The 24,820-nt window shown below is 39.6% G+C and overlaps 2 protein-coding genes across 3 annotated transcripts in view; one reads left to right on the forward strand and one right to left on the reverse strand.

The window, feature by feature from the left end:
- LOC307180627 (uncharacterized protein) overlaps positions 1-24,820 on the reverse strand; it is a 122,965-nt gene that overhangs the window by 26,917 nt on the left and 71,228 nt on the right. The window contains exon 30 of the mRNA XM_079910997.1: positions 21,817-22,320. Coding sequence (XP_079767123.1) covers positions 21,817-22,320 — 504 coding nt within the window. The remainder of the gene's footprint in view (positions 1-21,816; positions 22,321-24,820) is intronic.
- LOC307180043 (melanoma antigen preferentially expressed in tumors-like) lies at positions 6,472-24,385 on the forward strand. Of its 2 annotated transcripts, XM_079910101.1 has the most exons (4): positions 6,472-6,658; positions 20,842-21,141; positions 21,580-22,179; positions 23,013-24,385. In XM_079910101.1, exons 2-4 carry the CDS (start codon positions 20,852-20,854, stop codon positions 23,524-23,526), a joined length of 1,404 nt encoding a protein of 467 aa, XP_079766227.1. In that variant the 5' UTR covers positions 6,472-6,658; positions 20,842-20,851; the 3' UTR covers positions 23,527-24,385. The 2 variants fall into 2 exon arrangements, with proteins under 2 accessions (XP_079766227.1, XP_079766228.1); XM_079910102.1 differs by lacking the exon at positions 6,472-6,658 and having other exon boundaries at positions 20,726-21,141.

Consider the following 24,820-nt stretch of genomic DNA (forward strand, 5'->3'; position numbering starts at 1 on the left):
AACTGTGTCCTACCCAAATTCATATGCTGAAGCTTTAACCCCCAGTACCTCAGAATGTGACTGTGTTTGAAGATAGGGCCTTTAAAGAGGTGATTAAATTAAAATGAGGCCATTAGGGTAGACACTAATACAATATGATTGGTTTCCTTATAAGAGGAGTTTAGGACACATAAAGAGATACCAGGGTGTGTATGCACAGAGGGACAGCCATGTGAAGAAGGAGTAAGAAGGAGGCCATTTGCAAGCCAAGGAGAGAGGCCTCAGAAGAAACCAAACCTGTGGACATCTGGATCTTGGACTTCCAACCTTTAAAACTGTGAGAAATAAATTTCTGTTGTTTAAGCTACTCAGCCTGTGGTGTCTTGTTATGGCAGCCATAGCAACCTAATACACCATCCGATAAGGTTTTCAAGTTTGACAGCTCATTAGAATCAACTGGGGTGAACCTTAAAGATATTGATGATTATGCTTATCCCTAGAGGCTCTGATTCAGCTGGTTGAATCTGGGCATTCGAGGGGATCCTAATGGATATCCAGAGTTGAAAACCACAGGTCTAGGAGAATAGTTTTTTGCACTCCATTGAGCAGGCTGAGAGTGGTGAATCTAGCATCATTTAGAAGGCATCCCCCCGTATCTCCCTCCTTCCACTGTTTTTCCTCTACCCCATATCCTCCTTCTTTTTCTGCCCTATCCAGATCTCCACAGATGGACCCAGAGATGCCCCCATCTCTTACTCCTGTTCCATATCCAAGTTCAGTCCTAATTTGAGGAACATTTAATAGCTTCAGCCCCACTTCTGCCGTCCCTGTCAAGAAAAGTGAGTCTCGAGGGGCCTCACATTCTCTTACTCTGCCTGTTAGCCAGAGCCAGGGCAGCTCTCTAGAGGTAACTTCTTGCCTCTTAATCCAATTATAAAATGGATGAAAGACATGAACAGAGGGCAAATAGGCTTAGGAAAAGCTATTCAACATCTTTAGCCATCATGCAAATGCAAATTAAAAGCACAATGAAATTTTAAACCCACCTATTAGAATGGCTGAAAAAAAGTGACAAAACCAAATGCAGGCAACACTGGATAAACTGAGTCACTCACACATTGCCAAAGGGAATGCAAAATGTTACAGGCTGTCTGGAAAACAATTTGGCAGGTTTTTCAAAACGAAACATGAGATTACCAAATGATACAGCAGTTGCACTCTGGGCAATTTACCCAGAGAAATGAAAATTTATGTTTACACAAAAACCTTTACATGAAGTTCATCACAGTGTTACTCACAATGGTTAAAAAGTGGAAATAGCCCAGATGTCTTTCATCAGGGGAATGGGTAAGCAAACTGTGGTACATTCACACCGTGGAATCCTATTCAGCAATATAAAGGAACAGATGATAGACACACTTTAGAACTTGGATGGATCTCAGGAGAATTATGCTGAGTGAAAGAAATCCATTCCTAAATGATTCCATTACTATGACATTTAGGAAATTATAGTAGTATTGACAGAGTTTAGGGATGTGGGATCAGGAAGAAGGTGGGTGTGGCTATAAAGGCTAACATGAGGGAAATGTGTGGTGATGAAACAGTTTTTGATCTTGTTTGTGGTGATAGTTAGAACACCTACATAGCTGGTAAAAGTGCATGGTATGATATATGTAAGTATTATGCACAGGCGTTCTAACACACAAATGAGTGCATGTAAAATGGCAAAATCTGTCTTTAAAACTTTGAACTCAAGGCATACCAGAGAGAGATTTGCTTCCTTCATAAAGATATGTATATTCTCATTAGGAGAAAGAATGTAAAACACCTTTCCACAGTGCCTGCCTTAGCCCTAAGGCTCAGCCAGCCCCTGCTACTGAGTCTTGACTTTTAAAGAGCCCTTGAAGAAGTGTTTAGGGATTCTTCTTTTTGCTTTCTATTACTGGTTTCTAATTTGATTCCATCGTGGCCAGGAAACACACTCTGCAAGATTTCAATTCTTCTTTTTTTATTTATTTAATTAATTACTTTATTTTATTTTTATTTATTTATTTATTTTTTTGCGGTACGCGGGCCTCTCACTGTTGTGGCCTCTCCCTTTGTGGAGCACAGGCACCGAATGTGCAGGCTCAGCGGCCATGGTTCACGGGCCCAGCCGGTCCACGGCATGTGGGATCTTCCCGGACTGGGGCACGAACCCGAGTCCCCTGCGTCGGCAGGCGGACTGTCAACCACTGGGCCACCAGGGAAGCCCCTATTTTTATTTTTTTAATATATTTATTTCTTTATTTATGGCTGCGTTGGGTCTTCGTTGCTGCACACGGGCTTTCTCTACTTGCGGCTAGCGGGGGCTACTCTTCTTTGCAGTGCACGGACTTCTCGTTGCGGTGGCTTTTCTTTTTGCGGAGCATGGGCTCCAGATGCGCGAGTTTCATTAGTTGTGTCATGCAGGCCCAGTAGTTGTGGTGCACGGGCTTAGTTGCTCCGTGGCATGTGCTCAACACAATAAAGGCCATATACGACAAACCCACCACAAACATCATTCTCAATGGTGAAAAACTGAAAGCATTTCCTCTAAGATCAGGAAGAAGACAAGGATGTCCAGTCTCACCACTATTATTCAACATAGTTTTGGAAGTCCTAGCCAAGGCAATCAGAGAAGAAAAAGAAATAAATGGAACCTAAATTGGAAAAGAAGAAGTAAAACTGTCACTGTCTGCAGATGACATGATACTCTACATAGATAATCGTAAAGATGCCACCAGAAATCTACCAGAGCTAATCAATGAATTTGGTAAAGTAGCAGGATACAAAATTAATGCACAGAAATCTCTTGCATTCCTATACACTAACAACAAAAATCAGAAAGAGAAATTAAGGAAACATTCCCATTTACCACTGCAACAAAAAGAATAAAATACCTAGGAATAACCTACCTAAGGACGTAAAAGTCCTATACTCAAGAGACTATAAGTCATTGATGAAAGAAATCAAAGATAACAAAAACAGATGGAGAGATGTACCATGTTCTTGGACTGGAAGAATCAACATTGTGAAAATGATTATACAACCATAAGCAATCTACAGATTCAATGAAATGCCTGACAAATTACCAATGGCATTTTTTACAGAACTAGAACAAAAAGTCTTAAAAGTTATATGGAGACAAAAAAGACCCTGAATAGTCAGTGCAATCCTGAGGGAAAAAAACCGGAGCTGGAGGAATCAGACTCCCTGACTTCAGACTATACTACAAATCTACAGTAATCAAGACAATATGATACTGGCACAAAAACAGAAATATAGATCGATGGAAGAGGATAGAAAGGCCAGAGATAAACCCATACACTTATGGTCAACTAATGTATGCCAAAGGAGGCAAGGATATACAATGGAGAAAAAACAGTCTCTTCAATAAGTTGTGCTGGGAGAACCGGACAGCTACATGTAAAAGAATGAAATTAGAACACTCCCTAACACCATACACAAAAATAAACTCAAAATGGATTAGAGACCTAAATGTAAGACCGAACACTATAAAACTCTTAAAGGAAAACATCAGAGGAACACTCTTTGACATAAATCACAACAAGATCTTTTTTATCCACCTCCTACAGTAATGGAAATAAAAACAAAAATAAACAAATGGGACCTAATGAAACCTAAAAGCTTTTGCACAGCAAAGGAAACTATAAACAAGACAAAAAGACAACCCTCAGAATAGGAGAGAGTATTTGCAAGCGAATCAACAGACAAAGGATCAATCTCCAATATATATAAACAGCATATGCAGCTCAATATTAAAAAAAGGAACAACCCAATTAAGAAATGGGCAGAAGACCTAAATAGACATTTCTCCAAAGAAGACATACAGATGGCCAAGAGGCACATGAAAATCTGCTGAACATCACTAATTATTAGAGAAATGCAAATCAAAACTTCAATGAGGTATCACCTCACACCAGTTAGAATGGGCATCATCAGAAAATCTACAAACAACAAATGCTGGAGACGGTGTGGAGAAAAGAGAACCCTCTTGCACTGCTGGTGGGAATGTAAATTGGTATAGCCACTAGGGAGAACAGTATGGAGGTTCCTTAAAAAACTAAAAACAGAATTACCATATGACCCCGCAATCCCACTACTGGGCATATACCCAGAGAAAACCATAATTCAAAAAGACACACGCACACCAATGCAGCACTATTTACAACAGCCAGGTCATGGAAGCAACGTAAATGCCCATCGACAGATGAATGGATAAAGAAGACGTGGTACACATATACAATGGAATATTACTCAGCCATAAAAAGGAACAAAATTGGGTCATTTGTAGAGACGTACGTGGACTTAGAGACTGTCCTACAAAGTGAAGTAAGTCAGAAAGTGAAAAACAAATATCATAGATTAACACATATATGCGGAATCTAGAAAAATAATGCAGATGAACTGGTTTGCAAGGCAGAAATAGAGACACTGATGTAGAGAACAAATGTATGGACGCCAAGGGGAGAAAGTGCGGTTGGGCGTTGTGGGTGGTCGTGGGATGAATTGGGAGATTGGGATTGACATGTATACACTGATATGTATAAAACAGATAAGTAATAAGGACCTGCTGAAAATAAATAAATTTTAAAAAATATATTGCTGTTCCCCTTTTGAATATGGATAATGAAATCTTGGAAGAGTTGATGTGCCTGGCCAAGGTCATGCAGCTTGTGGTACCACTAAGTGGTAGAGCCATAAAACCAGGGATCCAGTCTTAAGTTATTTGATGTCATTACCCCATCTACTGACAGATGACATTGTACTGCAAAAATTAAAATGGCCATGGCTGGTCTAATTCTTTATCTACAATTAGAGTATAAGAAAAAAATGTTCATCTTCCCTGGTGGCGCAAGGGTTAAGAATCTGCCTGCCAATGCAGGGGACACAGGTTCAAGCCCTGGTCTGAGAATATCCCAAAGCCACGGAGCAACTAAACCCATGCAACACAACTACTGAGCCTGTGCTCTAGAGCGCGTGAGCCACAATTACTGAGCCCGTGTGCCACGGCTACTGAAGCCCGCACACCTAGTGCCCATGCTCCGCAACAAGAGAAGCCACTGCAATGATAAACCTGTGCACCGCAATGCAGAGTAGCCCCCACTTGCTGCAACTAGAGAGAGTCCACGCGCAGCACCAAAGACCCAACACAGCCAAAAATAAATTAAAACAAAAAGAAAAAGTGTTGAAGAAAGGAAACAGGAAAAACAAAAGTAAACAAAAGCAAAATAAAAACAAAAAAGAAAACAAATAAACAAACGAAAAACCCAGAAAAGCTATGATCAAATGCTAAGTGTCATGAAGAAAAGTAAGGCTTGTCTGATAAGTTGACAGAGATGTGAGTTTAGTAAGGAAGGTGTTATAGGGCTATCTGGGGCAGGCTGTTACAGGAAAACACATAATTGTAGAACATGTTTGGTGAGTTAGGGTTAGAGGCACAGAAAAGAGGCTAGTGTGGCTGGAGAAAAATTCATTCAACAAATATTCAAGTATCCACTGAACCAGGCATTACTATAGGCACTTAGGATATGTTAATGAACAAACCAACAAAGATTCCTGCCCTCCTGGAATTTATATTTTTCCATCAAGTGAGATGGCCAATTTACAAAATTGCATATGGATAAAGTGTATTGTATTCCAAAAGGTGGTAAACAATTGGGATCAGAAAAGGAAGCAGACAGGGAAGAAGTGGAAGCAAGAGTCCAGGGAGAGGGTTGGAAACAAATACTATTAGCTATCCTTGCAATTGATAGTAGAGTTATTAGTGGGTGGCAGTTTTCTGCATTACGTTGCTTTTGTCAAATATCAGTGTAAATGCTATGCTGGCTTTACTGCACAGAGGCAAGAATACATTTTTCCTATGTTTTGGTGGGGACTCGACTGCTTGTTTAATATAGTGGAGCCCCAGGGACACTAAAGTCTGATGGCTTTTTGTCATCATTGGCCACTCGTGTTTTTTTCTTTTTCTTTTCTTTTTTTTTTTTTTTGTGGTATGCAGGCCTCTCAGTGGTGTGGCCTCTCCCGCTGCGGAGCACAGGCTCGGGATGCGCAGGCTCAGCGGCCATGGCTCACACGCCCAGCCGCTCCACAGCACGTGGGATCTTCCCAGACCAGGGCATGAACCCGTGTCTCCTGCATCGGCTGGTGGACTCTCAACCACTGCGCCACCAGGGAAGCCCGCCACTCGTTTTTAAGTTCACACCCTCTGTTGTGTAGACTATCAATTTGGACGTCAGTTCTCTAGGTTTGAGACCCGGCCTGGCAGTAACCCTGGCCAGGCTGTGCCCAGGTGACAAGGAGAGACGCTGTGCCAAGGAGATGTAGGAGGGTGGCGCTGGCGCCTGAGAAGAACTCTCTCCTGCATAAGGCTCTCTCCCCTCGGCCCTCTGGGTGGGGTCGGGAATCTGGCCCCTCCTCCCAGTACAGAGTTGATTGAGTGATGGGGGTCACGTGACCTGAGCTGCACCAATCCAAGGCCTCTTCCGGTGAGCTTAACGTTGAGAGGGAACCGTTAAGACGCCCAGTTCCGGAAACACTGAGGCGTCTTCGCTCCTAGCTCTGGAGAGGGAGGAACCTCCTCCTACTGCTGGGGTCTTGAACAGCTCAAGTTTTTTCCAACTCTTGTTCCAATCAGGTAAATTACAACAGCATTCTTTCTATAAATTTCGCCTCTATTGACCTAAATTAAATTACCCAGGATCAAGGTTTGGGGGTTAATAAGACAGGCAATCGAACGGATTGCTGGGTCCACTGTCCTGTCCATGCTCCGTGCGTTCCTCTTTCCTCAGCTGTGATTCGCTTCAGTTGTGTGGCTAATCATTTCCTGCTCTCTGTTTAAAATCCCTCGATCAGCCTTCTGCTTCTTAAAAAAAAAGTTGGGGCTTCCCTGGTGGCGCAGTGGTTGAGAGTCCGCCTGCCGATGCAGGGCACAGGGGTTCGTGTCCCGGTCAGGGAAGATCCCACATGCCATGGAGCGGCTGGGCCCGTGAGCCATGGCCGCTGAGCCGGCACGTCCGGAGCCTGTACTCTGCGACTGGAGAGGCCACAACAGTGAGAGGCCCGCGTACCGGGAAAAAAAAATTGTATTTCTCCTTTGCACCTCAGTTTTGTTTGCGGTTTGTTTTGATATCTCAGACTTTAAATTGTAAGTATTGAAATGTATGTCTCTCTCTCCCCCCTCCCCCACCTCTCTGTCTCTCTCTGGTCTCTCTCTCTCTCTCTCTCTCTCTCTCTCTCTCTATATATATATATATGGTATTTCATTTCTTTTATACTTAAAATGGTTATCTTCTGAAGAGCAGATAAATACTCATCTACATCTTGGAGATGACTGCACTTTTATTTATTTTAATGGGCTCTCTAAAGCAGTTTTAAATAGTTTTTTAATGGATGATGCGGCATGAGCATTTATCCATCCTCCTAACTGTATTTCAATTAGTTAAACTCTTATTAAACAATGTCGTTTATACAATAACCATTCCTTTAACCAGTGATTTTTTTAATTCTTTATTTTAAAATGATTTTAGGCTCACAGAAACTTTGCAAGTAGTATAGAAAGCCTTCACCCAGATTTCCCTAATGTTAACATCTTATACAGCCAAAGAAAAACTATCAAAATTAGGAAATTAACATTGATGCAGTACTATTAACTAATCTACATACTTTATTTGAATTTCACCATTTGTCCCAGTAATCTCATTTTTCTATTCCAGCATCCCATTCTGGATACCACATTGCATTTGGCCATCATTTCTCCTTAGTCTCCTCCAGGCTGACAGTTCCTTAAGCTTTCTGGGTGTTTCCCAATCTTGATGCTTTTGAAGATACTGGTCAGGTATTTTATAGAATGTGTGTCAACTTGGGTTTGTCTGATGTGTTCTTGTGATTTGATTGAACTTATACATTTTCGGCAACAATACCTGTTTTATTCTCCTCCCCTTCATCCCATTGGTGATGGAGGAATTTCCACCCTTGTGTTATGGGGGTGGCTGAACACACGACATCTGACACTGGACAGATACTACCGAGAGCAGCTTATTAGTAACGTTTACTCACGGCCTGGGGAGGAGGACACCACTGGCCAGGTAGAGCCCCACAGGAGTCATTCTCTGGAAGAGAGTGAACAAGCAGGGGCTGTGGGGGGCAGTCTGTAGTAGCAAGAGGACGAGGTGACCCTTGGTTCACATGGGAGGATGTGATTGGCTTGTTTGAATACTTCTGTGAGCTGGTAGGGAACTGAAACCTGATAGTCAGGGGCGAGCAGGCACTGTGGCTAGTTCCCATGATAAGGCTGGTTCTTTGGCTAGGGGACCTTCTTCCCGGCAGCACAAAAGGGGAATGGGAACTTGTGGTTAGTCCATTTGAGACCCTCTGGGTTTTCCCCCAAATGTCAAGGCATACATGTCACTGTGCCTTAATTTTAGGTCTTATACCACGGCGCTGCAAAAGCGATTCTGTTCCTTGCTCCAAGCATCATGTGAGGGGGTACATGATGTCCATATGTTGTATTAATGATGATATTCATTTGCAACACTTGATTAAGGTAGGGACAACTGTGTTGCTCCATTGTAATAGTACTGTTTTCCTATTTGTAAGTAATAAATATCGTGTAGGAAATACTTTCAGACTATGAAAATATCCTATTTCTTCTCAGACTGTTATTCACGACTTTTAAAATCCATCTGTTGATCTTGCCTACAACAATTATGACTTAATGGTGACTTTCTATTTCCTTATTCTTACTACATTGGTTCATTGGAATTCTGAGGAGCTGTCTTTTCTCCCCCATTTATTTATTTATAAATTATGAAGTTGTTTATAAAACTTGTTTTATTTCAAATTATTGAATCAAATAGCTAATCAAATTATTTGTCAGTATTGAATCATGAATAACTATGTTATATTGTGACTTATAATCAAATTAAATCATTATTTAGTTTCTTGAATTGTTCCAGCTTTGGTGACTGCAAGCTCCTTTTGGTGGGGTCTGTGTTCTTTCAGCATGACCTGATCCTTTTTTGTGTACTTCCTTGCTGGCATTGTAAGGTATTCCTATTCATCTTGTGTTTTTGTCCCCACCACAGCCCTGAAATCAAAACACTTCTGCAAAGAGCCATGTTTCCTTTTCTTGGAAAATGACATTTAGAAACCAATATCTCAGTGTGTGTTCATTGCTATTGCGGTTTCATTGCTGCTAAGTCCTCCCTCTCCATCCACAAATGAAGGAAATATATTGTATGTATATACTCATGCTTACAGATACTTCTCAATTTCTCTACCTATATGTATAGATATTGAAAGCCAGGAGCTCATACTGATACTTCTTATTTTAATCCATTGTAGCCTTGTTTGTAACTTCTTTGTCTCACCTGGCTCTCCTTATCTTCAATATTTACTTACTTGTTCATTCCTGATATATACATGAAGTACTTGCAGAAAGGCTACCCAATACGCCTATTAGAAACAGATTTGATAACTTGTGTTTGTGTACAGTTCTTTATGTCTTAGGCCTCAGAGGATGCAGTCAAAGAACTACTATTTCCCTAAGTTGCTTAGCTTAGCTATTTTCTTTCTCACCTCTTCAGCTGTGGTTAAGACATTCATTTGTAATATAGTTAGGTTAATTTGTTGGTGTTTGTATTTGACTTTGCCTCCTCCCCACATCTTAGTTGATTTTAATTTTTTATTTAATTCTGGGGTATGTGAAATATTACTGTGATTCAAAGAGTCAGGGCTGCACAGAAACATCTATTAGACAAGTGTCACTCTTTCCTCATGCCTTCTAAGCCCCTCCCATTCGCCACTTATTTCCCACACTCCCCCTGTAGATAACCAATCTCGTTAGCTTCTGGTTTAATCTTTCCTGTATTTACTCTGCACAAATGAACTGATACATATATGTGTTCTTATATTCCCTTGTTTATTAAATGAAGGATGGCATTTTATAATGCTCCTTTGCACTTTTCCTTTTTCAGTTAACAGCATCCCATAAAAAAACTCTTTATGCCATAGAGGGCTTCATTGTTTTTTTGTTTTTGTTTCTCTTTTTATACAGCTGCATTGGACTCCGCTGACATATGTAGGGGCATTTAACTGGTTTTCAACATTCTGCAACTACAAACAATGCTGCAGTGAATAACCTTAGGCATAAGTATTTTTGTGTTGGTGGAAATGGATCTTCAAGTTTTATTCCCAGCAGTAGTATTGTTGGGCCAAAAGTTAAGTGCATGTGTATTTCTGTTAGGTATTTCCAAATTTCTCTCCAGAAGGGTTGTACTGGTTTTCACTCCCACTAGCTACTGTGACTGTTTCCCCACAGACTCACTAACAGAACATGTTGCCCTACTTTTGTGACCTTTGTTGATGTGGTAGGTGAGAAATGGTATCTCGGCATTGTCTTAGTATGCACTTGTCTAATTATGAGAAAGTGTGACTATATTTTGAGGACTGTTCTATATATTTTTTGTGAATTATCTGTTCATATCTTTTCCCATTTTTCTGTAGAAATATTAGTCTTTTGTCCTTCAATACTTCAGAGTTCTGTATATACTTGGACTATTATTCATTTGTCCATGAGGCATGCTGCAAATACTTTATGTCAGTTTGTCAATTGCCTTTTGACTTAGTTATGATGTGTTTGCCGTACATTAAAAAAATCCTTCGTAGGCACATAGATCATTGTTTTCTTTCATTGCCTCTGGAAATTTGAGTCACAGTTAGAAAGCCTTTCCCTACGCTGAGGTTAAAGCAGAGTCCTGCCATATTTTCTTAAAGATTTTGTTATGGTTTCATTTGTTTAGATTCCTAGCCCGTTTACAGTTTATTTCTGTGTATGGTGTGTGATATGGATCTACACTGATTCTTTTCCCAAATGTCTCAGTTGTTCCAGCATCATTTATTGAACGTCCATCTTTGCCTCAGTGATTTTAAATGCCCTTTCATCATATACTGAAATTTCCATATATTATTCTTGTTTTTCTGGGTTTTCTATTCTGTTTCACTGGACTATTTGTCTACTCATGTACCAGTACCACAGAGTTATAATTACCGAGGCTTTATAGCATGCTTTAATGTCTGGTATCATTACTCCCCATTTACAGGTTTTCTTTTTCACTTATATCCTGGCTATTCTTGCATGATTTTTAAAAAATATATTAATTTTATTATCCATTGATCTAACTCCATAGAAACATTTGCTGGTATTTTTGAGATTATATTAAATTTATACATTAGTTTAGGGAGAACTGACATCTTCTTAATGTTGTGTTATTCTATCCAAGAACATTGACCAATGTCTTTGTACTTATTCAAGTTTCCTTCTATGTCGTTCAGGAGTGTCTAAAAATTGTCCTTGCATAGCTGCTCTCATTAAGTTTATTTCTATGCATTTAAGCTTTGTTTTTGCTATTGTATATGGAATTTTCTCTACTAAAGTGTCCTCCAGCTGTGTGTGTGTGTGCACACAAAGACCATTGACTTTTGTATGTAACTCTATATCCTACTACCTTGATGATTTCTCTTACTGTTTTACTCAATCTGTCATTGTTTCTATAGGGCTTTACAGGTGTACGGTAATATCTGCACACAGAGGTGGCTTTACTTCTTGTTATTCATTCTCATAAATCTAATTGATTTCTCTAGTCAACTGACTAATGCTTGTAGTTGAAGACTGAACAGGAATGATATAATGGGCATACTTTTCTTATTCCTGAGCTTATTGGAAAACCTCTGGTAGTCCCCCACTAAATAAAATACTTGCATGAGGAATTAATTATATATTTTTTATCATGTTAAGAATGCGTCCCTCTTTCCCACTTCTTAAGGTTTTTCTTTTCTTAACATGAATGGGTGTTGAAGTTTCCCAAAGATTTGTTTGGCATCTGTGGTTTTAATCATATGATATTTGTCCTTAATTATATGACGATGGTGAATGATATCAATGGAATTCCTAATATAGAGCCAGCCTTGTATTAATGGAATAAATTGCACTTGATCACAGTATATTAGTTTCTAAATGTATTGTTGGATGTTTGCTAATATTCTATTTAGTATTTTGGTATCTACCTTTTACCTGTTAGCATCCTACTGGCTTCATATAAGAAGTTAGGGAAGTTTCCTTCCTTTCTAATGTTCTTACATAACTCATAGAGCTTTGGTACTATTTGATCTTTGATGGTTTACTAGGATTCACCTGTAAAACCATCTGAGCAAGGTGCTTCTTGGGGGTATTGCTGTAATAACTTTATTTCTTCTATGAAAATTGCCTAATTTAAGCTTCTAACACTAGAATCAGAATTTTGGTAATTTGTATTTATCTAGGAAGTTACCTATTTCATATAGATTTTCAAGTTTATTTGCATAGAGGTTGGCAAAGTAATCTCCTCTTTTTTCTGTTTCAATGATTATTTCTCCTTTGTCTATTATTTTGTGTATGTGTGATCTCTCCCTTTCTTCCTTCATCGAGCCAGCTAGGGGTTTGTCCATTTTGAAAAACAAGATTTCATTTTTCTATTTTGTATCTCATTCATTTCTGCTTTTATGTTTTGCTTTCTTTAATTGTTCTTTTTTACCTAGTTGCTTTTGTTTTTTCATTTTTTGAGGCCATACTTTAATTAATCTTCATTCTTCCATTTTTACTCATAAAAGTGTCTACTGTGTGAATTTGCCTCAGATCACTGCTCTAAATGTATCCCATAGATGCCAATATGTAGTTTTTCAGTCAATCTTTTAAAAAATTTCTTTACAACTTCAGTTTGCATCTCTTCTTATATTCAACAGTTTTTAAGAGAAGCTTTAAAAATTTTTTTCAGGTGGAAAGGCCTTTCTGTTTTCAATTTTTGTTACTAACTTTTATAGCATTGGGGTTAGAGAGGATTGTTTGTACTATTTCTACTTTATAGAAATTAATTATCTAATCTCTGTGAGATAATTATGATCCATTTTTGACAAGAATATATTCCCTATATAACATTATTGATTAGCTTTCTCTTTTTTTATATGACTTGATCAGCCTTAGACTGAGTTTGGTGTATTAAATCTCCTAGTGTTACTGTTTCCTGTTATTATTATTATTTTATCTACGTCTCCTTGCATTTTCGCTTTATAAAGGTGTTTGTTTGTTATTGGTTCATAAATATTCCTAAGGGTTATATCTTCATTGTGAGTTTTGGCTTTTATCATTAAGACATGTTTTTGGTCACGTTTAATGCTTTCTTAAAATCATCCTGAACCACCTGTTTTCTTAACTTTACTCTCTGGTCTATGCATTTTTTCCTCCAGTATCACTTAACACTCACCTACTGCAATATGATAAAAAGTTTGTTGTATTTTCTTCTACTTCTCTACCTTCTCTCATTTTTAGTTGCGGAGTTTCTGTGGGTTTTTTTCACAGCATAAAACTTTTGTACATTAGCCTTCTCCCCTTTCCCCCACCTTCATTTTACTATTGTATGTAAAATACTCACCATTGGGTATTTTGGTGAAGTTTTCCTTCTCATCGCAGTGGGATCACAATCCCAGTTCCTCTTTTAGATTACTTGGCAAACATTCTGTAAAGAGAAGTATAGGAAATATTGTAAGTTCCTGGGTCACAGTGTCACTGTCTCTCTACTCAACTTTGCTACTGTAGTGCAAAAGCATTCATAGTCAATACATAAATGATTGATCATGGCTTTGATCCAATAAAATTTCATTTACAAAATCAAGCAGTGGGCTGAATTTGGTTCAGTGGGCCAGTTTGCAGACCCCTGCTCTAGTAGCTTCCTTAGGAAGGGCTGAGGGGTGCAGAATTTCCTAAGTTTCTGCAAGTTCAAAAGCTTTTTCTGTAGGCTGTGATATTTAAAGGGCACCCAAGTTGGTTATGAAATCTATGCTTCAGCCTTTCTTTTTAGTCAATGTCTGTCTTTTGATTTTTTTAAATATTCTATTTAAGGTGGGTTTCATATCCTCCAATGCTTGCTTGAGTATAATTAATTTTGTTTGGAGTGTTGACTTCCACTCTTTTTCTCCTTCATGGTTGTTTAACATGTATGCACTTTTGTTCCCTCATCTATTTTTTTTTTTTTACAAAGCTTTGTATGGAATTCCCTTCATTCTGTTCATCTGTATGATACTGGTTTTTTTGACAAGATTCCTAGTTTAATAATGTGAAATTTCGTTAGTATAGCAAAGACCAGATCCTTTTTTATTTTGTTTGTTTGTTTTGGTGATGAAGGGAGAAGTCCTGAGTGCTCTGATTTTGCGGTTCTCTTATGTCTTGCAAGATCCTTAATTTTCCCCTTTTGTTTATTTTCTCCATCATTACCCAAGCGCCAACGGATGCTTCTCCCTAACTCTTTGCATTTCTTCTTCCCTAAGAGTTATATCTTTCAAAGACTGCACTTTAAATCATCTCTGTCCCTTCATAAGCTCCGATTTTGGAGTGCCTTCCCTGTAGTCCAGGCTCTCATATTCTAGGACACATTTTTGGTATTTTTAGATTTATTCTGGGCTTAGTCCTTCTGCTGTAGTTTTAGATCAGCTTTCAGCCCTTTTCCATCTTTCCTCTCTCTTGGCAGCTTTTCTTGGTCTGTCTTTTTGTTTTCCACAAAGCCTAGTAATGGGAGTGTGACAAATCTTATGCCAGGATTCATGATTTTTCTTTTTTTACTCACAATACTTTTGAATTTTTGGCCTTCTCCATTTTAAAATACTGATGAGGGTGTGGCTTTTCTGTAGATGTACATTTTCCTTCTTATTGGTTTGTATCCTTTTGGGAGAAAATAATATTTTTAACATCTTTATTCGAGTATAATTGCTTTACAATGGTTTGTCAGTTTCTGCCTTATAACGAAGTGAATCAGCTATACATACACATATGTCCCCATATCTCTTGCCTCTTTCATCTCCCTCCCTCCCACCCTCCCTATCCCACCCCTCTAGGTGGTCACAAAGTGCCGAGCTGATCTCTTTGTGCTATGGGGCTGCTTCTAACTAGCGATCTATTTTACGTTTGGTAGTGTATATATGTCCCTGACATTCACTTTATCCCAGCTCGCCCTTCCCCCTCCCCGTATCCTCAAGTCCAGCCTCTAGTAGGTCTGCATCTTTATTCCCGTCTTACACCGAGGTTCTCTGACCATTTTCTTTTTTTTTTCCTTTTTCTATTTTATTTATTTATTTTTTTGGTGGCTTACAATGGCAGAAATTTATTCTTTCATAGCTCTGGAAGCCAAGTCTGAAATCAATATCACTGAGCTGAAATCAATGTGTTGGCAGGGCTGTTCTCCTTCTGGAGGCTCCAGGAGAGAATCCATTCTTGCTTCTTCCAGCTTCTTGTGTCTGCCAGCATCCTTTGGCATGTGGTCACATCAAAACAACCTCTGCCTGTGTGGTCACATTGACATTTCCTTTTCTGTGTGTGTCAAATCTGGTTTTGCCCCTATATTTTAATTTATTTTATTTTTTTAATTTATTTTAACATCTTTATTGGAGTATAATTGCTTTACAATGGTGTGTTTGTTTCTGCTTTATAACAAAGTGAATCAGTTATATATATACATATGTTCCCATATCTTTACCCTCTTGCATCTCCCTCCCTCCCAGCCTCCCTATCCCTCCCCTCTAGGTGGTCACAGACCACCTAGCTGATCTCCCTGTGCTACGCAGCTGCTTCCCACTAGCTACCTATTTTACATTTGGTAGAGTATATATGTCCATGCCATTCTCTCACTTTGTAACAGTTTACCATTCCCCCTCCCTATATCCTAAACTCCATGCTCTCGTAGGTCTGTGTCTTTATTCCCGTCTTACCCCTAGGTACTTCATGACCTTTTCTCAGGGTATGCCCAGTAGTGGGATTGCTGGGTCGTATGGTAGTTCTATTTTTAGTTTTTTAAGGAACCTCCATACTGTTCTCCATAGTGGCTGCATCATTTCTCATTCCCACCAATAGTGCAAGAGTTTTCCCTTTCCTCCTCACCCTCTCCAGCATTTATTGTTTGTAGATTTTTTGATGATGGCCATTCTGACCGGTGTGAGATGATATCACATTGTAGTTTTGATTTGCATTTCTCTAATGATTAATGACGTTGAGCATTCTTTCATGTGTTTGTTGGCAATCTGTATATCTTCTCTGGAGAAATGTCTATTTAGGTCTTCTGCCCATTTATGCATTGGATTGGGTTTTTTTGTTATTGAGCTGCTTGTAAATTTTGGAAATTAATCCTTTGTCAGTTGCTTCATTTGCAAATATTTTCTCCCATTCTGAGGGTTCTCTTTTCATCTTGTTTTTGGTTTCCTTTGCTGTGCAAAAGCTTTGAAGTTTCATTAGGTCCCATTTGTTTATTTTTGTTTTTATTTCCATTTCTCTAGGAGGTGGGTCAAAAAGGTTCTTGCTGTGATGTATGTCATAGAACGTTCTGCCTGTTTTCTCCCAACTGTTTTATAGTTTCTGGCCTTACATTTAAGTCTTTAATCCCTTTTGAGTTTATTTTTGTGTATGGTGTTAGGGAGTGTTCTAATTTCATACTTTTACATGTACCTGTCCAGTTTTCCCAGCACCACATATTGAAGAGTCTATCCTTTCTACATTGTACATTCCTGCCTCCTTTATCAAAGATACTGTGACCATATGTGCGTGGGTTTATCTCTCGGCTTTCAGTCCTGTTCCATTGATCTATATTTCTGTTTTCGTGCCAGTACCATACTGTCTTGATTACTGTAGCTCTGTAGTATAGTCTGAAGTCAGGGAGCCTGATTCCTCCAGCTCCAATTTTCGTTCTCAAGATTGCTTTGGCTATTCGATGTCATTTGTGTTCCCATACAAATTGTGAAGTTTTTTGTTCTAGTTCTGTGAAAAATACCAGTGATAGTTTGATAGGGATTGCATTGAATCTGTAGATTGCTTTGGGTAGTAGAGTCATTTTCACAATGTTGATTCTTCCAATCCAAGAACATGGTATATATATCTCTCCATCTATTTGTATCATCTTTAATTTCTTTCATCAGTGTCTTATAATTTTCTGCATACAAGTCTTTTGTCTCCTTAGGTAGGTTTGTTCCTAGATATTTTATTCTTTTTGTGGCAATGGTAAATAGGAGTGTTTCATTAATTTCTCTTTCAGATTTTTCATCATTAGTGTATAGGAATGCCAGAGATTTCTGTGCATTCATTTTGTATCCTGATACTTTGCCAAATTCATTGATTAGCTCTAGTAGTTTTCTGGTAGCATCTTTAGGATTCTCTATGTATAGTATCATGTCATCTACCAACAGTGACAGCTTTACTTCTTCTTTTCCAATTTGGATTCCTTTTATTTCTTTTTCTTCTCTGATTGCTGTGGCTAAAACTTCCAAAGCTATGTTGAATAATAGTGGTGTGAGTGGGCAAACTTGTCTTGTTCCTGATCTTAGTGGAAATGCTTTCCGTTTTTCACCATTGAGGACGATGTTGGCTGTGGATCTGTCATATATGGCTTTTGTTATGTTGAGGAAAGTTCCTTCTATGCCTACTTTCTGGAGGGTTTTTTTCATAAATAGGTGTTGAATTTTCTCGAAACCTTTCTCTGCATCTATTGAGATGATCATATGGTTTTTCTCCTTCAATTTGTTAATATGGTTTATCACATTGATAGATTTGTGTATATTGAAGAATCCTTGCATTCCTGGAATAAACGCCACTTGATCATGGTGTATGATCCTTTTAATGTGCTGTTGGATTCTGTTTGCTAGGATTTTGTTGAGGATTTTTGCATCTATGTTCATATTGGCCTGTAGTTTTCTTTCTTTGTGACATCCTTGTCTGGTTTTGGCCTGTAGTTTTCTTTCTTTGTGACATCCTTGTCTGGTTTTGGTATCAAGGTGATGGTGGCCTCGTAGAAGGAGTTTGGGAGTGTTCCTCCCTCTGCTATATTTTGGAAGAGTTTGAGAAGGATAGGTGTTAGCTCTTCTCTAAATGTTTGGTATAATTTGCCTGGGACTCCATCCGGTCCTGGGTTTTTGTTTGTTGGAAGATTTTTAATCACAGTTTCAATTTCAGTGCTTGTGATTGGTTTGTTCATATTTTCTATTTCTTCCTGGTTCAGTCTCAGAACGTTGTGCATTTCTAAGAATTTGTCCATTTCTTCCAGGTTGTCCATTTTATTGGCATAGAGTTGCTTGTAGTAATCTCTGATGATCCTTTGTATTTCTGCAGTGTCAGTTGTTACTTCTCCTTTTTCATTTCTAATTCTATTGATTTGAGTCTTCTCCCATTTTTTTCTTGATGGGTCTGGCTAATGGTTTATCAATTTTGTTTATCTTCTCAAAGAACCAGCTTTTAGTTTTATTGATCTTTGCTATCATTTCCTTCATTTCTTTTTCATTTATTTCTGATCTGATTTTTATGATTTATTTCCTTCTGCTAATTGTGGGGATTTTTTTGTTCTTCTTTTTCTATTGCTTTATGTGTAAGGTTAGGTTGTTTATTTGAGATGTTTCTTGTTTCTTGAGGTAGGATTGTATTGCTATAAGCTTCCCTCCTAGAACTGCTTATGCTGCATCCCATAGGTTTGGGTCGTCGTGTCTCCATTGTCATTTGTTTCTAGGTAATTTTTGATTTCCTCTTTGATTTCTTCAGTGATCTCTTGGTTATTTAGTAGTGTATTGTTTAGCCTCCATGTGTTTGTATTTCTTACACATTTTTTTCTGTAATTGCTATCTAGTCTCATAGCATTGTGGTCAGAAAAGATACTTGATACGATTTTAAATTTCTTAAATTTACCAAGGCTTGATTTGTGACCCAAGATATGATCTATTCTGGAGAATTTTCCTTGAGCACTTGAGAAGAATGTGTATTCTGTTGTTTTTGGATGGGATGTCCTATAAATATCAATTAAGTCCATCTTGTTTAATATATCATTTAAAGCTTGTTTTTCTTTATTTATTTTCATTTTGGATGATCTGTCTATTGGTGAAAGTGGGGTGTTAAAGTCCCCTATTATGACTGTGTTACTGTTGATTTCCCCTTTTATGGCTGTTAGTATTTGACTTATGTAGTGAGGTGCTCCTATGTTGGGTGCGTAAATATTTACAATTGTTATATCTTCTTCTTGGATAGATCCCTTGATCATTATGTAGTGTCCTTCTTTGTCTCTTGTAATAGTCTGTTTTAAAGTCTATTTTGTCTGATATGAGAATTGCTACTCCAGCTTTCTTTTGATTTACATTTGCATGGAGTATCTTTTTCCATCCTCTCACTTTCAGTCTGTATATGTCCCTAGGTCTGAAGAGGGTCTCTTATAGACAGCATATATATGGGTCTTGTTTTTACATCCATTCAGCCAATCTATGTCTTTTGGTTGGAGCATTTAATCCATTTACATTTAAGGTAATTATCGATATGTATGTTCCTGTTACCATTTTGTTAATTGTTTTGGGTTTTTTTTTTATTGTAGGTCTTTTCCCTCTCTTGTGTTTCTTACCCAGAGAAGCTCCTTTAGCATTTGTTGTAAAGCTGGTTTGGTGGTGCTGAATTCTCTTAGCTTTTGCTTGTCTGTAAAGCTTTTAATTTCTCCTTCACATCTGAATGAGATCCTTGTTGGTTAGAGTAATCTTGGTTGTAGGTTTTTTCTTTCATCCCTTTAAATATGTCCTGCCACTCCCTTCTGTCTTTCAGAGTTTCTGTTGAAAGATCAGCTGGTTATCTTATGGGGATTCCCTTATGTGTTACTTGTCGTTTTTCCCTTGCTGCTTTTAATATTTTTTCTTTGTGTTTAATTTTTGATATTTTGTTTAATATGTGTCTTGGCGTGTTTCTCCTTGGATTTATCCTCTATGGGACTCTCTGTGCTTCCTGCACTTGATTAACTATTTCCTCGCATCCTTCTCTGGAGCTCCTTTAAGCAGCACTCTTAATCCCCTCTCCTGGTGCACCAGGAAACAGAGAGGCAAGAAAAAGTCTCTTGTCTCTTTGGCAGCTCCAGACTTTTTCCTGGAGTCCCTCTCTGCTAGCCGTGGCACACTAGCCCCCTTCAGGCTGTGTTCATGTAGCCAACCCCAGTCTTTTCCCTGGTATCTGACCTCTGAAGCCCGAGCCTCAGGTCCCAGGCTCCGCCCACCTCGGCGGGTGAGCAGACAAGCCTCTCAGGCTGGTGAGTGCCGGTCAGCACCGATCCCCTGTGTGGGAATCTCTCCACTTTGCCCTCCACACCCCTGTTGCTGCGCTCTCCTCTGTGGCTCCACAGCTTCCCCCCTCCGCCACCTGCAGTCTCCGCCCACGAAGGGGCTTCCTAGTGTGTGGAAACCTTTCCTTCTTCACAGGTCCCTCCCACTGCTGCAGGTCCCATCCCTATCCTTTTGTCTCTGTTTTTATTTTTTCTTTTACCCTACCCAGGTCCTTGGGGAGTTTCTTGCCTTTTGGGAGGTCTGAGGACTTCTGGCAGCATTCAGTAGGTGTTCTGTAGGAGTTGTTCCACATGTAGATGTATTTCTGATGTATTTGTGGGCAGGAAGGTGATCTCCACTTCTTACTCTTCTGCCATCTGGAAGCTCCTCAGGAGGAAATAATTTGAGGAAGGCAGCTAGGTGGTCAGCATTGTCTTCTGCTAACTTACCTCTGATTTCTAATGGCATTTTATCTCATGGAAGTGTGTGTGTGTGTGTGTGTGTGTGTGTGTGTGCATGCGTGCATGCACACAAGTCCATTTTCATTCTATTCCTATAGTAGTGGTCACTTGAGTTGGCCCTATGGTTCACCACATACTTATTCAATAAGTATTTTGTCCACAGCTAACCCTGGAAGCAAACAAGTGACTATAGATACCTTCTCAGGATTTCTAAAAATTCTCCACTCTGAAGCAGGTTTTTGAAGATGGACCAAAAGACCACAGTCACCCTCCTTGAGCTTGCTGCAAAGAGTCTGCTGAATAATGAGCCTGCAACTATCCATGCCCTGGATGAAATCCCAAGAGACCTCTTTGTTCCATTGTTCAACGCTGCCTTCTTGGGTGGGCATAAGACGATCCTAAAGGCAATGGTGAAGGTTTGGCCTTTTCGCTGTCTCCATATTGGGTCATTGACCACACGGGAATCATACTATGACATCTTGGAAGCCGTGATTGATGGTCTGCAGATCCTCCCTGCCCAGAACTCTTCCTCTTGGTAAGACTATGACCAGTAGAGACACAGGGAGTCAGCAGGAGTGTATGCTGTAGCCTGGGGCAGGGGAATACCTAACGGTCTCCCAACAGTAGCCAATGGTGAATACTGCAGTCTTTGCAGAGCTGTCGGTCCTTCGGGACTCTATTGCCTTATAGAGTTGATTATAGAGTAGAGGTGTTTGAGGAAACTATGAATGGATTTGAGTGCGATTACACAGAAGTGGAGTATGGGCATTGAGACAGGGAAAGACCGGAGGTGAAGGAGGGGGTGGGGAAAGGATGAAAGACGCTGCATTTGTGTGGAAAGAACTTCTTGGTGAATGGCAATGAAGTGAAAACCAGGGTTAAAGTGTTCTGTCCCTGCTTCTCATCATTGATCTTGCTGGGTTATATTAAAATCAGCTATCTCTCATGTGTTCTGTCTCTTCCTTTTTTACAGGGGGCCCAAACTGAGGATCCTAGATTTAAGGAGTGATCTGGTCTGTAAGACAATATGCTCTGAGATTGGGACCGCATTCCCTTTCTGTTTTCAGTCATGCATTTACTCTCAGCACTCTATCCTTAAGATAGAAGCTCAGCATAGAGTCAGGTGCCTCAGGATTGGTAATTCCGGGTCTGAGCCTCAGTCAGCTCAGGAACCCATGGAATTACTAGTGGATATTTCCCTCAATAGTACCTTGAGAACAGAACAATTCCTCTCTTTCCTTTGTAGTAAGATTCAGCAGAATGTTGGGTCCTTGCACGTCTGCTGCAGAGATTTGCAAATCGATAGAATGTCTGGGCACAAAAGTATCCTGCAGTTTCTGGATCTGGGGTGCATTGAGAACCTGGAAGTGTATCAGGCTAATCTGAGTGAAGTCATCACCCTTTTGGCTCAGGTGATCCACCTGAACAGCCTTACTCTGTGTAACATCCCCTTTAAAACTTATAATAGAAGGAAATTCAGATCTTTTCTCCTCTGCCTTGGGCGGCTGGACCATCTCCAGGAGCTCAGCTTGTCTTTCTTCTGCCTCACAGATCAACTGCACAAACTGCTCAGGTGAGGGGGTGGGGAGGAACCTGGGTTCCCTGATCACCTCATTGTTAACACAGAAGAGACCATGCTTGGATCTTCCTAAGCTCCTTGTAACCCATTTCTCTCTTTGCCTCAGGATAGGCACTGCTGGGAGTTTGAACATAGCTGGGGGAGAGAGGGGTACCTTATGTTGAGCAGCAGATGAGGTTAGAAAAGGAAGCTGTGCTCATTCATTCATTCATTCATTCAGTGACCGTGGGCAGATCCTAAAAGAAGTCTGTAAATATATTGGTGAAAAAGACTCAGTCCTTCTCCTATTGGACTTTACAGATCTCTAGAGAGGAAGGGGAGGCATTCAGATGGAGAAGCATTAAGCTATAGGACTAATGCACATGTCCATGGATGGGCCCCAATAGTTAACACTGCCAGATAATATTGCTCCTGTATTTCCCCCCAGGCTTACACCCTGAATGGAGAGCTTGTCATCTGGTACTAGTCAAAGGAAACCCTCAGTTGGCTGTTTTCCCAGACCCATCCTCGCCAAATAAGTGAATCAGATCCAACACTGATTATGTCGTATATACTAAGTGCATGCAATTTCTTCACTTAATCTTTCCTGCAGTTCTGTATAATAATGACTGCTGTGCACGTTTTCAAGATTAAAACCCTGTACCTCAGAGTGGTAAAGTAACTTTCTCAGGGTCACAAATCTATAAAGTCTGATCTCAAAGTCCACATTATTAACCACTTATTGCAAACCATGAACACAGTAGTTTATTCTAGAGCCTTAGGTACCTAAAATTTGGGGCTCATTGCCCTCATTCTTCTGAAATAACCTTACATTTTTCTCTTTATAGAGTTGTGCCACCTCAGTTGGATTCACTGTATCTACCTCACTGTCACCTTTCTCACAGAGATGTCACTGTCCTGTCCCAGAGCTCTCAGGCCACCCACCTAAGGGTATTGAGTCTCAGTAACAACCACATCTTCTCAGAAGTTTATGAGCCCTTCCAGGCTCTGCTGGAGAAGGTCTCAAGCACCCTGCAACATCTGGTGATAAACAATTGTATGATAACTGATTCTACTCTCTCTGCCATCCTCCCAGCCCTGAGCCACTGTACTCAGCTCCATGTCCTTAGCTTTGCCTTCAATCCCATTACAATGCCTGTGCTCAAGAGCCTTCTGCAGCACTTGACTTCCTTGACGAAGCTGAAGCATGTGATTTATCCTGTCCCTGTCCATTGCTACGAGGAATGGATTTTTCATGACCGTTTGGACCGACAGAAACTTGCTGAAGTTCAGGCTCAGTTGGAAGCGATGCTGCACGGGGCACAGAGGAACGACATGAAATGGGTCAGTTGTTCAGAGTGATTTCCACAGCACAGGGAGGTGTTTCAACACTGATGTGTGGCCATGAAAGTGTTCACTTTTTTTTTTTTTTTTTGCCTGAAACCCAAGTTTGTTGAGACACATATATAAAGTTCTACTGTTCTAGGAAACTGGGGTTAGGAACACTGGATATGTAAACTGATCTCTATAAAAGAGGAACTTTAAAAAGGAAATAGAGGAATTTGAAATGTCCGCTGGATCTCTTGCCCACTGCCCTCTACATTTTCTGGTTACTATCCACAGTGTTGGGTATGTGACGTAAGCTGACCCAGTCATGGTACATCATTTCCTTATCCACACTGATTGGTTCACTTATCCATTTATGGGCACTTGACACAAGTCAGATCAATTGAAACTCTTCCTAGAGGTGGTAGTTGTTGAATAATTTTACCCTCTAGGGACCTGCAAACTTCTTGTATTTCTGATTTCCTCAGGTGGCTTATGAGAAACCGTATGCAACTAAAAGGAAACAAACTATGCCCACTACCTACTGGTATCTTCATCAGCATATTGCTGCCTAATTTCCCAGGTCTCAGACCCCTGGCTCAGTTATTCCTTATTCCACACACATTCACCAAGTATCTGTTATGATTTAGGTACTTTTCCAGGTGCTAAGAAAGATAAAGTCCCTGATCTCACTCAGAGTGTAGACATTCCTATGATTTATCAGTTTCTCTACTCTTTCGTGGAAGACTTGGGAAATTATTTATTCCCCCATAATACAGTATTTTTCTCACTTTTTCCCCTCACATAGTCTGCTCAAATGATATTGGTCTTTTTATGCTGTTGGGGAGCTGCTCAGGCCTCAGGTCATGGCTTAAATGTTACCTCCTCAGATAGGTTTTCTCTTACTTCCCAATTTAAGCAGATTTATTCTGCTGCTGCTTTTGCTTAAGGTACCATGTATATTTCCTTCATGGTACACATTGTTGCATATGTATTTGCTCCCTCTGCCCCTCCACTAGAGTTGCACTGCTCAGTATGGTGCCCACTAACCATATGTGGCTTCTGAACTCTAGAAATTTGGCTAATCTCAAATGTGATGTACCCTAGGTGTTGTATGCACTCTGTGTATCCAAGAGTTAGTAAGAAACAAAGGATGTAGAATAACTAATTGATAATTTACGTGTATTGTTTACATGATGAAATGGTAACATACTCCATATCAAAGACAGTAAAGATAAAAGAATGTAAATTAAATTCTTTATATACTTACATGTTAGAATGATAGCATTGTATTTCAAAGACTTAGTAAGAAAAATGTTATAATAATTAC

The sequence above is a fragment of the Stenella coeruleoalba genome (genome assembly GCF_951394435.1).
Source record: "Stenella coeruleoalba genome assembly, chromosome: X".
In the NCBI taxonomy this organism is placed as follows: Eukaryota; Metazoa; Chordata; class Mammalia; order Artiodactyla; family Delphinidae; genus Stenella; species Stenella coeruleoalba.

Bases quoted from the DNA above. Each gene is read 5' to 3' on its own strand.
- LOC307180043 (XM_079910101.1), top strand. From the start codon at position 20,852: ATGGACCAAAAGACCACAGTCACCCTCCTTGAGCTTGCTGCAAAGAGT. The intron at 21,142-21,579 runs GTAAGACTATGA...CCTTTTTTACAG, and splicing joins GCCCAGAACTCTTCCTCTTG to GGGGCCCAAACTGAGGATCC. The intron at 22,180-23,012 runs GTGAGGGGGTGG...TTCTCTTTATAG, and splicing joins CAACTGCACAAACTGCTCAG to AGTTGTGCCACCTCAGTTGG.